Here is a 15,257-nt window from a genome sequence, read left to right as displayed (position 1 = left end):
AAATTAATCTACATTTGTATATCCCTGCCTCCACAAGTCAGCAGGACACCTGAACAAAAACCTTAAACAGGGAAGGTACCAGTCAGTGTACAGCTGGAACGTACTCCACATGAAGGTGTATGCAACATTGGCAAGCCAAATTTCTGCCCATAATGTTACTTTAATAGTCCACAGTTTTACAGCAACATATGTTCAAAATTATAATTTCCAGAAAACTGCACAAGACTTAGGAAGAATGTTCCAGAATGTTAAAAGAGCTCTTCAGAAAAATACAACGTAATAACATTTTGCCAACTCTTTAAATGTATTTATTCATGTTTAGATTTTCCATGCTATAAATTTTTATTAAAAACATGTCATTAGAAATAAATAGTACATTTACAGTCATAAACAAACCGGTAGTTTTTACACACACTAATGTTGGGTTTCCTCTTACAAAACTGGAAGTGTATTCCACCATCTAATTTTTTTGTTTATACCTGATATAAAAGGATAAAGTTACTGCATGAAGTTTATACTTATTGTGGGTTTTGTATGTCCTTAGACTAGATACACAGAGGGTTTGTGTCTGTTTTCCAAATAATATTTATATGGGAAACGCAGCCTTCTGTTCTTGCTATTGATTTTTGATGTGGTAAATGAGCTTAAATACTGCAGAAAAAAAATATAATTATAATAACAAAGATTAATATATTGGTTGCTTTTTCCTGCTTGCTCATGGGAATGACTGATTTGTATGAAAAAAGAAATATGCTTGTACCATAGAAAGGCTCGATAATACCAGCTGGTTAAAGGAAAAATACTTTTTTTTTAATTCACCAGAACCTTATTTTCATTAGCTATGTGAAAATGCGTGGCCTGGTTTCTCAGATACTAGGAAAGCAGAATTCCTCAATGCTGTTCTCCTTTCTGTTTTCCGTTTCCTGCAGATTGAGTTGATGATACTCAAATGTCACACGGTTGATGTGTTTGCCGCTGGAGACCATTCGCAGCACGGTATTGTCACAGCCAATCTTCATTTGGGCTAATTAGGGAAAAGAGATACAGAGGAGATATAAAGATACACTTTTATGAGAGTGAGGGAAAAGAGATGTATAGTTTTGGGAATTACAAAGCACCGATACATACAATTTTGGAAACAAAGCAAGTTTGTGTGTAGTAATGACCAGCCAGTGGTGGCATTGCTGACTAAATACCTTCTGTTGCATTTGTTAGTTTTACTTTACAATGGCTTGGGTATTTAACTAAGTGTTGTAACCTTAACTCATGCAAATGCCACTCCCCATCCACCCACAATCTCACTTATGTATAGATAGACACAACACAGATGTCTGTACATGTTTGCATTTGGGAAGGTATGCTACTGTTAGATACCACGAGCGATGGGTAAGGGTAATGGCACCCTATCCTGCAGATATACAAAATCAAAAATTTTGAAATATTTCCTTTAGAGGGATGAGTGGTTTTGTGCATAAGGAGGTTCTTCACAGTAACAAAGGCATGTGAGAATTCCACCAAGACAAATTCAAATGGCAGTGCCCAGCAATATGGACTCACTCTGGGGGAAATCAAGCATATCACTAACCACTGATTTAGATGAGCCATTTGAGCGGGGGTTTGGCAAAGCCTGTTTCATTTGGGGAACTTGGAGCACCTTCCTCACTGGAGGAGAAGTCTAGTGGGTCCAAGATGGGATTTCCATTCCTTCACAGCGCCAGGAAAGCTCATTTTAATCTCATCACAGTTCTCGGTATTCACTCAGCACCAGTGCTTGCCAGTTAAAGCTTTAAACAGTGCCTGGACCATTAAGTTGTGGTGTGATGAAAGGCAAGGGAGACCACAGAGGTGAAGTGCCAGGCATGTTCCTGCCCTCCAACCCTGCGGAAATGCCGCTTCTCTGGTGCACCCATTCATACTCCCAAGGTACAACACATGTGCCACAGGGACAGGTCTGTCACATCACTGCGACTTCATACTCTGCTGTACTGAATATTAGGGAAACTGGGAATTCTTATTTTCATGGGGAGAAAGAGGTCACCGACCCGGCATGATAGTGAAATGGGTTCAGAGCTCCTTCAGGGTTCAAAGCAGAGAGTGGGAGCTCTGAGGCTTTTGGGGTATGTGTTGCTCCTGCAGCAGAAAAGGAGGCTTTGGAAACACTAAGTAAGTGAGAAAAAAACTCCTTAACTGAAAATGCAACCGCTCTGCCTTCATTTGTTAGGAATTTCCAGGCTCATCTATCTGTTGACACTCTAATAATCATATGTGTCATAGGACAAGCATTTTAAAAATATGTATAACAAGCTTGTTATAATGATTACTGCAGGGGCAAGTGAAGGTGGTCATGGGTGTGCTGTATCACACAGCCCAGCTGCAGGCTCGAGTAGCTTTAGCTCTCATGTTCTGCTACATGTGAAGTTCACCAGTCTAGCAGGAAATCCAGGAGATTTCTGCACAACTCCCTCTGGTTAATTATTTTATCATGTGGAGGTAAGTGGAAGAAGGAGTTCTTACCAGACCCGTGAAAGGAATGACAGAGATCAGCTAGTGGAAACATCTTGGATGGGTCTAAGCCAGTTCCTCCTAGCAGCTCTACAAAATCTCCCACTCCTGCACAGCCTGCTGATGGTTTCTAAAAAGGCAGAGATTAAAAGTTATTTATCATTTATATCTACAAAAGGTAGCAGTTCTCTAGACATGATTGCAGCCAACAGTAGGTTTTAGAAGTCCTCTGTGCTCAAACCTGTGTGAAATCAGGCTGTTCTCATCCTGAGCACTACTTCAATTTGACATTAGTCAGTTAATTTCCTTAAGGGATTCCAAAGAAAGACCTAAGTAGGCTCTGAAAATTACTGACAAGTAGTTAAGGTGTTGATTCAACTACTTTTAGTGCAAATAAGCAATCTGATTCTGGATGCATAGACCTGTAATCAAATTAATACAGGCATGGGCTGCATGTGTGCCCACACTCATCTGGCAGGCAGGAACTTAAGTTCCACTATACCATACTTATTCATAAGCAGTAAGTGTTGCTAAAATGCGCTATTCTGGCAAAGTTTAATTAAAGTAGGAATTAACCAAAAGAGTAGTTTTGTATGACAACAATGACTCACTGTATATTAGACCCACAAGTGTTCTTTTGCTGAAAATTAATGCTGTTTGCCAAAGACATCTTGCACGGACACCTTGTGCACCTTTGGGCTGTCACCCATATGCTGCTATTTAAGTGCCCTATTTCTTTATTGTCCTCCTGCTGTTGTCCCTTTTCTGCCCACTGCTGAATAAGTCAACTCACCTGCCCATCTCTCAAAGCCTGGTTTGCTCAGACACTGACAGTCCCCATGAAGGACCTAGGGTGCTATTCTCACTGGCAGCAGAAAACAAACTTTCTTGCTCCTATTCTTCCAGATATGTTGGAATTCACACCTTCTTAGACCTCCCAGGCACAGGGTGCCACCAACAGCTCTGGTCCTCTCCTGTCTGGTCGTCACCAAGCACCAAACGCTGTGGCCAAACCCCAACCCCATGCTGTGCATCAGAGCAGATGGAGCAGAGGATGCCCAGCATGCTGAGCAGGGAATCGGTTGTGAGCACGTTTGTATTTTCTCCATGCTAATACCTCACTACCTAACCCATGTCTCCTTTCTCTGTTCAGAGCGGTTGCTGCTTTCATTAGTTTAAATACAGACAGACAGCTCTCCAGGAGAGCACTCCTTTCTTTCTAATGAAATTCTTACCCTTTGTTATGGCAAGCAATATTTACATGCATTAATGGTACTTTGCATAATTTGATGCCTCTGCAACATTACAGAGACAATAGTGACAGAGGCAGATCCAGCCCTCATGTCTGGGGGGAAACCAGAGCCCTCAGCGTGCACTCAAGTGGTCCGGAGCACACATGCCTTAGCAGCCAGTGCCACAGGCTATCCCCGCTTCACTCCATCCCTCTCCTGTGCCCAGGAAAACTGCACATGGTAGTAATTTCTTAGGAAACAAACAGCTCACCTTTAAAAAGAGGCCATTTAAATGTCCCAGGATAAGATCAGATATTTTTATCACCACTGGGTAGATTATGGAGAAGCTGCAGTTTCTGTGCTGATGAGGAATGACCATGGTAAACCTTCCCGAGGGAGTCTGAGAGATGACATTGCAAGCTGGGGCACAGGAGAAGGTACAAGAGTTACTTGTGCAGTCATCACTGCATGGAGCAAAATGATGTACTTTCAATACTAACAAAGAACAGATGATTTAATCACTGAGAGTTACAACCAAATGCTGAAAAATATGCATATGGCATTTTCTGGTGTTCTTGCATATCATTTGTTCCCTAAAAATTCCCTGCCCGTTGCTTACCATGTAGCATGAAGTCTGGCAGAACTTGAGGGTGAAGCAGTCAATGGGAGAGCTCACACCCCAAATCCATACATCAGGGGCTCATGTTGTCGGGGGCTCATACTGTTTGCCAGTGTGAAGGAGGCTAAATATGGATGCAGGGCTTTTGTTTAGCTTTGACTGGTTATCGCCTGATATTGCCAGCAAACCCCTAAGTCCTGTTCTGCTCCCCTTAACTGGAGTTCCTTACCCTGCAAAACATCCCATTGAAACTAGAGCGCATACATGCTGATTTTATCTTAAAGTTCAACCTTAACAGTTCAGGTAAGGGAGTAGCTTATAATCTGTGTGTGTAACCCAAGGGATCCTCCTTGCAGACCTGGAGGCCTGCAGCTGCTTCAGTAGGCCAGTGAAGGACACCAGCCACCTCCAGCTGCTGCACACAATAATCACATCCACGGGCATGAAGGCACACCAGCGTGGAGACCCAGCTTGCAGGCTTGGGTCTGAACAACTCAGGGTAAGGACAGGGCAGACATGCCATCATCTTCATCCTTTGCATGGTGGGGCAGATAACAATTATTGTTCAGGCCAGTCTGATTTAAATGTCCTGTCCCCTCTTGGAAAAATGATGCAAGTGACCATTATTTGTGCCTTGCCAGCTCAGAGGCTTAGGGAAATAACTTGCAAATAGATCCTTGGGATCATATATCACTCATAACTATCACATAACTATTCAATACACTGTTTTTGCCGTTGAACTTTTTCAAATATTTTTTCGTCATTGTTCACACGTCTAGAAATTGCTGAGATTAAACTCCCTAAATTAATACTATTTGTTCTAGCCAAATGTGAATGTGACAATATTAGATTGGAAGAGATCTTCTTTGAAAGAAAGGGCCTTCTGGTCCTGAATATTGAAGCCATGTCTAAGTTATCTGTTACACTTCACTTACTTTTCTTTTTCTTGAGACACAGACTAAGCCTGAGTCAAATCCTCGGGGATGCAGGTGTGTGTGCCTCCGCTGGTGTTACTGGAGCCGTGTCAGTGCAGATGCCAGCGAGATAATTCAATGCAAACCAGCACGTTCATTTTGCTTCCTGCCCCAAACACAAGCCCATTTGAAGGTATAAAAGGCAGACTCACGAAAGAGGTTGGCGTTTTTCTTGACTGTGACGGTAAATCCATTGCCTGGCTGGTGAATCCTGAAGAAGATCATTGCGACGTTCTGAGATGACCTGATGCTCCTCTGAATATTGCCACTTTCACAAAAGTCTATGTATCTTTGGGAAGTGGGGAGGGGATGGTCCAAGGAACTGGGAAATTTCTCTCCTTTGAGTATCCAGCCATCAAATACCTACAGGGGTTCAATAATTGAAAACAAGGCTTTTGTTTATCGCTCTGTTAGCAGAGAACAGAAACATGAAGTATTACAGACACTGTTTTATTTTGACACCAGATGGCCTGTTCAAAGCCACCAATTAAAAACAAAAATTCTTCGTATTTATCAATTTCCTAGCATTTAACTAATTATTCAAGCTTCAATCCGTATTTTGGAAAGGGTTACATTTAAATTTTAATGTTGTCTTTATTTCCTTCAGGTGACAATTTTGGTGACCTTTTTTTGAGGGAAGCAGCTCTTTGCTCCAGCATCATCACATTTGCATCTTTTTTTTTTTCTCTTTTTTTATTTCTTACTATTGCAATTTCATTGTTACTAAGAGAAGTTTTGACCAGCTTGATTTGGAAGCCACATGAAACGTAAGTCACCCTTTCAAACTCTGGGCATTAAGTCCATTGATCTGGCCTGTAATTTTCCACCATCCATGTTTTGCAGCTTGTCATTAATGGGCCCGGAGGCCTTCCAGAGGTATTGGAATACACTAAAGCTTCAGGGAGGGATTATTGGCAGAGGTATTGCTCTTTCCTGTGTCTGTTCTTTCAGCCCATCCTAACCACTAGAAAGCAGAACAAATGCTGCCTAGTTGGCTGGACCTTAAGCAGCATCCGCTACAAATCTTTCCTTCACAACAAAAATAGCAACAATTTACCCTCACCGTCTTCAGGGAAATGTGTCAGAACTAGAAATCTGTGTTAATGCTAGCATAGCTGTGCAGTTGCCTGCCTTGCTGCTTCAATTCCCTCCTAGCCGCTCTCACAGAGTAATTCCTTCTATGCTCCAGTCAATACTTTGAAAATCCAAGCACCTGCCATCGCTTCGGTGAGTAATCCTAATGTGAGTATGTGTGGGACTTCCTCATGGAAAAGCTGCAGGATCAGTCTCTGGATTTGCCAGAACTGTAAGTTTTCTGAAGTAATGAGACGTGGGTGCTCAAATTACACCAGAGAAAAGCTACCTGTATAAATACAACTGTATAATGCAGAAACTGGGGACCCCATCATCAAAGGAAGGAAACCTCTATAAAGCCTCAAGACATCTTGGCATTTTTCTAGCCTCCATAAGTAGCTGTAAGCCTACGTACAAAATCCTTGGACCCATGAGAGGCTGAAATCGTCCTCCCTGCAGCAACATGGGGAGAGATCCCAGCCAGGGGTACACGATGGAGGGACAGGATTCCCCAGGGTAAAGCGAGCAGGGGGACAGCATCTCTCCATGAGAGGGAGACAAGGAAAGGGCTGAAGGGCAGCTTTCCTCCTCCTCCTCCCCAGAGCTCAGCTCACCACCAGGCAGGACAGGGTCTGTGCTGTTCATGGCCACCACAGTGCAAAGGGCAGAGCACAAGGTGAGGGGAGCAGCCAGGGGTCATTGAGCCTGCCCTTCTCTCCTGAACCAAGTTCAGATCTTGGTCAATGCTTCTGCCTGCCAGCAAAATGCGCTGGTAAAGTTTTTTGATACTGGAATATAAATGGCTCTGAGTCATGAACCTCTTTCTGTTCACAGCCAACACCCTGAAAAGCTCTAGTGGGGCCATTTGAAAGAAAGCCTGCAATGATCCACTCATTAAAAAGCTGATGCTAAGTGACCTGCAAGCAGAGGTCCTGGAGCAGTAACAGCCATTCAGAGAGCTGTATTGTTATCTGCAGGGCTCGTGTGATTCATGGTGCAATAAGAAAACCCTCCTAACGGGGCTGAGAGGCTTGGCTCATACTGACCAAACTTTTCAGTCGGTCCCACAGGTATGGACACTCAGTAGAGGTGCTCCTAGAAAAGTTCAGGAGAGCCAGTGCTGCAGTTTGGAGAGGGATCCTCAGCCTGCATCCAACTTTGATTTAGGGGGGTGGTGGCAGGGGGGAACATACCCCAAGTGCCTCAGGGAGGAGGAACAGCCGTCCCAGAGATGGCTGCTTTGTGAAAGCCTGTTCTGCACACACAAACACACACACACATGCTTGTGCGCCTATGCGTTCGCCTGCCCCTTCCACACGTAGCAAATGTCTCACATGTCAGATGAGAGCAGGGAAGGGGAAGCGCAGCAGGACTTGCCAGCTTCTCACCTTCAGGAAATCACCCCCTTGGCAGTCGATGTTTACAAAGTTGTAGTCTATCGTGATGAGCTCCTCGGGCTCCCCAATGAAGAAGGTTGCGCAGTGCAGCTGTGGTTGCTCTGCAGTGAAGGTGAACTGCCCCTCTATACTCAGCATGTCAATGCACCCTGGAGAAACAGAGACACAGGGCTGCTGCCTCAGCCTGCTTGGGAGGGAGACTCAGTGCTAGCTCCCATGGCACAGGGAATGGGGGAGCGAGGAGAGACCCCCACACTGAGACCCAGCTGGCAGTGAGGAGAGGGAGACCCAGAGAAGCAATTAGGAGCCTGCTGAGCATCAGAGGATGAATAGTAACTTGCAGGTGTGGGTACACACATGTGATGGGGGGGTGTGGGGGGGGATGACACGTTGAAGCATCTCTGAGCAGAAAACTCTGTGTGTGTGTGTATGCACAAACACCCCATTCCTTCAGATTTCTCTCTAACCACAGCTTTTCCACCTGCCCCGTGCCCTGGAGATATGACCCTGCCTAGGGACACGGGTGGACGATCCCCATCCTCCTCCCATTATTGGGGACCCTCAACTCTGAGCCTCAACCTCTTTTCAGAGCCCCGTTTCAATCCCTTTGCCTCAACCACAGTTTTTCTGAGATTTTAACACTTTGTCCTTCTTCTCCCCCCCACCCCTTGCAAAAAGCACCTGCAGCTCTGTCACTCCTCTTTCATCTCCCCGAGCCCTGAGCTCACCCCAGGACTCTCCCACCCACCAATGGTCCCCACCAGAGCACCAAAGAAACTTACGGAGCGATCGCCGGTAGATCTGCCCTGCAGACAGCTCTCGCTTCAGATCTTCGCTGAGGAGTAGGAAGGGCTCATCTTCACCAGCATCCCTCACCTGGTGAGGGAAAGAAGGCAAGAAGAGGCTGGGGCAAAGTGAAATGCAGCCCCCTCCCTGCACTTCTCAAGAACAGGCACCAGCAAGTTAAATCCCTCCTCCAGAAACGGTGCAGCTGTGGAAGAGCTCAGTCAGAAAGCTGCCAACCTGCAGTAGAGAGGAACAAACCTGGCACCTAAGAGGTGAGCCCAGCAGCTCAGTGCACAGAGTGTCTCTTAAATCCTCAGCAAAAATTCAAGTTTGAGAAAAGGGAGGATAAACAAATGGGGGTGGGTGGGACTGTTGTATTAATGTTACCCAGGTGTAGGTTTAATGCAGGAGGAGTGGGAAGAGGAGGGGAGAGAGGAAAAAGCACGATGCTTGAAAGCTGGGAGTACAAGTTAGAAGGCAGCAGCTAAAAGCACAGTGAAGCGCTTTAGTTGCTAGCCCCATTGCTCACCTCTAGGTATCTGGTTTCCCCCTTGGAGGCTGCCAGGAAGATGAGAATGAAGTGGCATTGAAACTGGAAAGCAGACGGCATGCTGACACCTCCTCTGGCGGCCCTCCCTCTCTTCCCGTGGCCAAGTTCCTCCCCGTCTGCACGGGTAGGCAGGAGCCGCTGGGGTATCTTGGAGAGACTCTTTTTATAGAGCTGTTGGGAGGGGAGGCACTTGGTCCCCGTACTGATAGGGTAACCCATGGTAACTGAATTCCTCTTGCAGTAACAGAGTACGTGGGCATGACGAGGGTCCAAATCACAGCCACAAATTTCCAAGCCAGTCGAACTCCCCTTGCCGGCAGATGTCTTTTTTACTTATCTGTCTGGCGGAGCTGAAAAGCTCTGAGGAGGAGAGCCTGTCCCCCTGCAGCCGAGGCACTCACGCAGTGTGTTTATTTCCCGTTACTCCAAAGCGAGGAACAAGGAGCATCCCTCCCTCCTCCTCTTCTTCTGCTTTCCAGTCCCGGGGCATTTCGGACGTGCAGGGCTCCCTGCCTCCCTCCTGCTGCTCCATGACATGCAGCTCTCCGCAGCCCCTGTGCCAGGTGCTTCCCACCAGCCAGGCCTGGGTGGGCACCCCTGCATCCCCGCCAGCCTTGCAGCCTGGGGCCAGCATCTCCCCGGGGCTGGGGGACCTGCTGGCTTCCAGGTCCTGCGCCTGCAGCTGGGGCACAAGGGCTCTGCAGCAAGTACACAGGCAAAACCAGACAGCTCTCCCCACCAGACACAGCTTTTGTACAGAAATTAGGAAAACTTGGGGTTCCCAAGGGCATGTTCCCCACAGAACAGCTGATACTGCTCCAGCCCTGATCCTCAAGGGAAATCTGAGAAAGAGCTTCAAAAGGTGAACCTGGGAATGAAAATTCGTAACTCTACAGAGTACTAAAAATCAGGAACTCAGCACAGATATTAGTTTTAGGGTATATTCTTGTTGTCCCCTGACCTGGGATGAATCCTCAATACTCTGCAGACAATAACTACCCTTGCCCCATCTCAGGCTTCTTGCTAACGTCTCCTTCTGCTCTATGCTTCCCTGTCAAACTGTCACTTTGGTTGAGCAAAACTTAGAAATAATGCAATCTGGATTTGCAAGGCTTTAAGTTTGCTGCTTCTGATTTCATTGTTAGGGCTTGTGGACAGAAACATTTCCTTGCTGTTCGACCCAACTTGTTGGTCGAACAACAAATAAATAAATCTTATTCTGGCTCTGACCTTATTATGCTGTAATTCTTATTCTTATGGTTTACTTTAATGTAAACTATAATATTGCTCCATATCTACATGGCACTTCTGTGAATTTGCCATATTTGTGTGGGTTTCAAGAGCATAAAAAATACTAAGGAAATGGAAAATATTATTTTTGAACTTTGACATCAAGTTGCATTCAAAGATTGTTAAAACTGCTTTGGGGAACTGCGTAGTTAATTACTGCATGAACAAAATATAAACTATAATATTGCTCCATATCTACATGGCACTTCTGTGAATTTGCCATATTTGTGTGTTTCAAGAGCTTGGTTGAGCAAAACTTAGAAATAATGCAATCTGGATTTGCAAGGCTTTAAGTTTGCTGCTTCTGATTTCATTGTTAGGGCTTGTGGACAGAAACATTTCCTTGCTGTTCGACCCAACTTGTTGGTCGAACAACAAATAAATAAATCTTATTCTGGCTCTGACCTTATTATGCTGTAATTCTTATTCTTATGGTTTACTTTAATGTAAACTATAATATTGCTCCATATCTACATGGCACTTCTGTGAATTTGCCATATTTGTGTGGGTTTCAAGAGCATAAAAAATACTAAGGAAATGGAAAATATTATTTTTGAACTTTGACATCAAGTTGCATTCAAAGATTGTTAAAACTGCTTTGGGGAACTGCGTAGTTAATTACTGCATGAACCAAGGCTAAATTAATTCATCTTCATGTACTTACCTTGAATTGTTTAAATACTGTGATTTTAGGCAAGGATTATCAGAAGCACCAAGGGAGTTTGGAATCTGAAATCCATCGAAGTTCTTTGGGAATTACAAGTTTTGTTGGAAAACTGCAGGGTTTAATTCCAACTTGCATTAGAGTATGGCTGGGAGGTTAATCAGAGTGATGAGAGGTGCTCTGGAGACCACCAAGATCCTGCAGGACCAGGAGGGGCTGCAGGGGAGTCCAGCCTCATTCGCTTTTCTTATCACACATTCACCTTCTGAAGAGATGAAGAAAGTCAGGATTACAGAATGACCTCTCCACTCCCCATCTTTGAGTCCCAGTTCTGGCTGGGGTGTCCTAGTTTGCCCTGCTGGCCCCTAACCTAGACCTCAGATGCTGAGTCCTTGAATATCTTCAGTAAAGGAGAGAGAGTGTGTGATTTTGTGAGAATTTGACTAGTTACTGAAGATTTGGTTAAATTCAGCTCCAAAAATGAGTGAAGGACAAATGACACTGCAGTTAAATCAATGCGACTGTCTATTAAACCAGCTGTGAGGTGATCTACTCAGAAAAAAACATACCAACAGTGATGTCACCATATTTTAAACTCTTGCCCATGAATAGCTGAGATCCAGGCTAGCATAGCATTCACTGGTGGGGTTGCCCAGGCAAGCACATAGCCCCAGGGCCTGGAGGACATCCCGGCAGATGAGGTGTGGGAACTGTCCTTCTCCAACCAACAAGGCGGTGGGAAGGAGGATAGGAGCTACTTCCACATCTGTTGCAATTTCTTACTCACACAGGACCTATGGCGGCTCTGCATTTCCTATGCAACATCTGCAGGAGTTTGCTTTGAGGATTATAAATATTCTGTATAACGTTAGTGCAAAAGCTAAACTCAGATGCCCCTTGCTGTGGATGTGGAGCTTGGTTTTAACAGAGGTGCTAATGCAACCTGTCATCTACTCTGCATTGTCTTCTGCTTTGCATTTCAGATCTGGGCTCAGCAGGAGCTGATGAAGCATGATGACATCCTGTCCAGCCTCATTGCAAAGCCTCCCAGTGCCTGGGGTAATTCCCTGTGTCCTCAAACACAGGGCTGCCCTCAGCCCCCAAAATCTTGTATGCTTCCCTTTGTGCAGCTCTAGCGCCTGTGGAAGGCAAGTATTTGGGATGGGAATAGGGAACCACATGCAGAGAGGTGCAGCTGCTGCTGCCGGCAGGGACTCTGCCCTGTAGTGCCTCCGCACCTGACTCAGGTGGAGCCTGGACAGATAGACCCCCAAAGGGGACCAGTCACAGGGAAAGGAGGGGGCTCATCTCCCAGCCCTACATCCTGACTGTCAGAGGGTGAGGGAGGATGGGGAAGCACCTCCTCGCTTGGCAGTGCTGCCTCCTCACAGGTTATCACAGGTCCCCTTCCCCTCTGCACCTCCCTTTGCCCATTCCAGTGCTGCTTTTGTTTAAGGCCACTGGCAGAGACTGACCTCTTCAGGAGATAAGATTGCAACTAACAGAGCAAAGAAAAATCAGCAGTTTAAACAGGGTTCAAAACATCCCTGCAGCGTTTCAGAAGGGAAAAACATCTTCAACACAATACAAACCCTTGGGTGAATGAGGAGGGTGTCATTTTTCTTTCATGGGGTTGAGTCATGTTAACACTTTGTAGGACAATCTTTTTATTTAATATCAAATTACATAACACAGTAAAACGCATTCCCAGTCTGACCCTGCTAGGGGCTAGATAATCCAGCTGCTCTAATGCTATGACACCTTGACTCTGCTGGCAACCGTAACTCACCCTGGGAGCAGCCCCTTTCCCTGGCAGAAGCGATGGGATGCCAGCATGCTGGTGAGAGGCTGGGCTGCATGCAGGGTATCACCCACCCTGCTCTGCTATGGCTCAGGGGGGTATTGTTGGGGCACCTCAGCCTTTGCAGAGCCTCAGGTTGTTAATGTAGTGTTGGTGGGTTTTTTATGCCATTCAGCTACGTGCTTGGGAGGATCCACCTGCCCCACGGTGGAAATCCTCCACCTCGTGCACAGAGCTTGTAGGTGTCTTGTCAGCTATTATAGCAGAGAAGAGATCCCAGCTGTGGTGAGAGGTGGAGAAAATACAGCTGAAGAGAGTAGTGAAACAAACTCCATTTACCCTCCCCCATGGTGATCAAGTGATGGTATGTGCTATAATACAGGTGGTAAATGCAGTTTCTTCTCCTCAAAGGTAAGGTAGTTGGTACAGGAAGATTGTGGATGATGCTCTTGGTATTGAGATTTCTTAGTGAGCAGTGTTTGAGCTACAGACGCTCCTTAGGGATCCCTCCCTGATGCAAAGAGGAGCCAGGTGTTATGAAGCCTTTCTGCTCTCTAAAAGGGTCCCTTGAGTCCCCAGCTCACTAACACAGCACCCTGCCATGCTTTAACTCCTGCAAAAGATCATTTTATTTCAGCACTTGCTTCACCACAAACACACTGCAGGCTATGGCTCCCATTCCCTCCACTCAATGTCAAAATTTCACCTGCAGCACATCTCACCCACCACCCAGGTAAAAGGATGAACCTTGAGGATTGCTGACTCTGGAGCGCTTGGACAAACCACAGCTCCTGGACTTCCTACCAGCTATTTGTTGAAAACCACAATCTTCTGGTTTGGGCCATATTTTAAACCCACTGTTTCTTCCCCTCCAGAGCACCTCCCTCCTCAGCTGCAGCCTGACTGCTGGCACAAGCAGCTGGAGCAGATCAAACCTCCTTCTAGCACCGGAACCTTTAGCAAGGGTTCATTTTCCTGTTTAGACGCAACCCCATGCAGGCTCTGACTCCACGCCACAGGGAGCAGCCCAGCTGCTGCACGTCCCATGCAGGCCCCTCTGCTTGTCTGTGCCTGGTGGTTTCTTGAACTGATGAGAGCAGCAGTGAGTACACAGTGCTACACTACTGACTGCTCAAGCGTAGAGGATTTCTCCTGCCTCGGGCGCTCCATCCTCGGCTGCTGATGCTGATTACTCACTGCTGCTCAGAGCTGGCTGGAGATGCGGTGTGGGGCGATGCACAGTGTGAGACGTCTAGCTGGACTTTAAAATTCCTATCCTGTCAGCTGCTAAACATTGTGCTCAGCTACATTTATTTCCCTTATGCTCATCCCCACTGTAACTCAGAATTAATTCAGGGACTAGTTTTTCCTTTCCCCTACAGTATCTGGGAGATGTAGTACTAGCCAGTCCTTATTGTGTGGCTGCAGGTCTCACATCGACATCGTGTCTTTGCACGGTAGGGGACTGCTGCACATCACTTGTATTTTATTACACGTGTATGCCATTCAACTGGTTGCAAATCCTTCAGTGTATTATAAGGAAGCAAAGGGGAGGCTGTACCGCAAATCGCAGCCCTGGAGGTCATTAGGAAACCATACCCTTGATACAGACTCACACAAGACTGCTTCGAAAACTGCCTGAGAGTTCAAGAAGCTAGAGACAAACGTGTATGGAGCTCCTGCTTCTGGTCCGGTTCCCTCACCCTATAAGTCACCACAGAAAACACTGGGGTAACTAAATCCATACTCAGTACTTGCAAACCATTGCCGAATACTTCACATCAGTCCTGAGCGACTTTGCAGCCACATCCCGTCAGTAACAATCAGGTCCACTCTCCACTAAGAGGTTACACCATGCTTCATGTTATCATTGCTGATAAGGGCAAATTAATTATCAAGACACCTGCTGCCAAATCATGCTGTGTATCCAGCACACGCACTCACCACCGTGTCTCATTGCAATGGGTCACTGCCCTGCCCAGGACCCAGCCAGGAGGCAACCCATAGCACAGACCCAGAAAAATAAATGTGGAGCTTATTAACATCTCCAAAGCCCCTGTTGTCTGGAGGACCCAAACTGCGACTGCCAGATCGTTTGGGACTGTAACTGTGATCATGACTACATTTGGGGACTGGTTGTGGCATATGAGAAATGAGTTTGATTGCTGCCATGGCAGTTATCAATGGATAGCTGCCCATTCTACAAAATGCATCAGCTAACTACTGGAAACACAGTTTAAGTAGCTAGGCTATGGACATACAATAGGAAAGGTAGAGTTCAATGCGACTAAAGTAACTAAATTGGCCCTGTCAATGATTTGATATGTTCCTTTTACAGGAATCCAATCAGAGTTGCAATGACAGCTGA

At 46.0% G+C, this 15,257-nt stretch overlaps 1 protein-coding gene across 1 annotated transcript; it reads right to left on the bottom strand.

The window, feature by feature from the left end:
• Positions 1–866: 866 nt before the first annotated feature.
• Positions 867–9,394, bottom strand: CRHBP (corticotropin releasing hormone binding protein). Its single transcript, XM_009280294.2, has 7 exons — positions 9,114–9,394; positions 8,581–8,674; positions 7,790–7,947; positions 5,480–5,690; positions 4,006–4,154; positions 2,515–2,632; positions 867–1,024 (listed from the first exon to the last, which is right to left on the bottom strand). The coding sequence occupies exons 1-7, from the start codon at positions 9,351–9,353 to the stop codon at positions 867–869; spliced, it is 1,128 nt and encodes a 375-aa protein (XP_009278569.2). The 5' UTR covers positions 9,354–9,394.
• Between the last annotated feature and the right edge of the window lie 5,863 nt (positions 9,395–15,257).

This window comes from Aptenodytes forsteri, unplaced genomic scaffold (genome assembly GCF_000699145.1).
Source record: "Aptenodytes forsteri isolate BGI_AS27 unplaced genomic scaffold, ASM69914v1 Scaffold387, whole genome shotgun sequence".
NCBI lineage: Eukaryota > Metazoa > Chordata > Aves > Sphenisciformes > Spheniscidae > Aptenodytes > Aptenodytes forsteri.
Note: the sequence above shows the minus strand (reverse complement) of the source record. Positions and strands in the feature narration are given on the sequence as shown.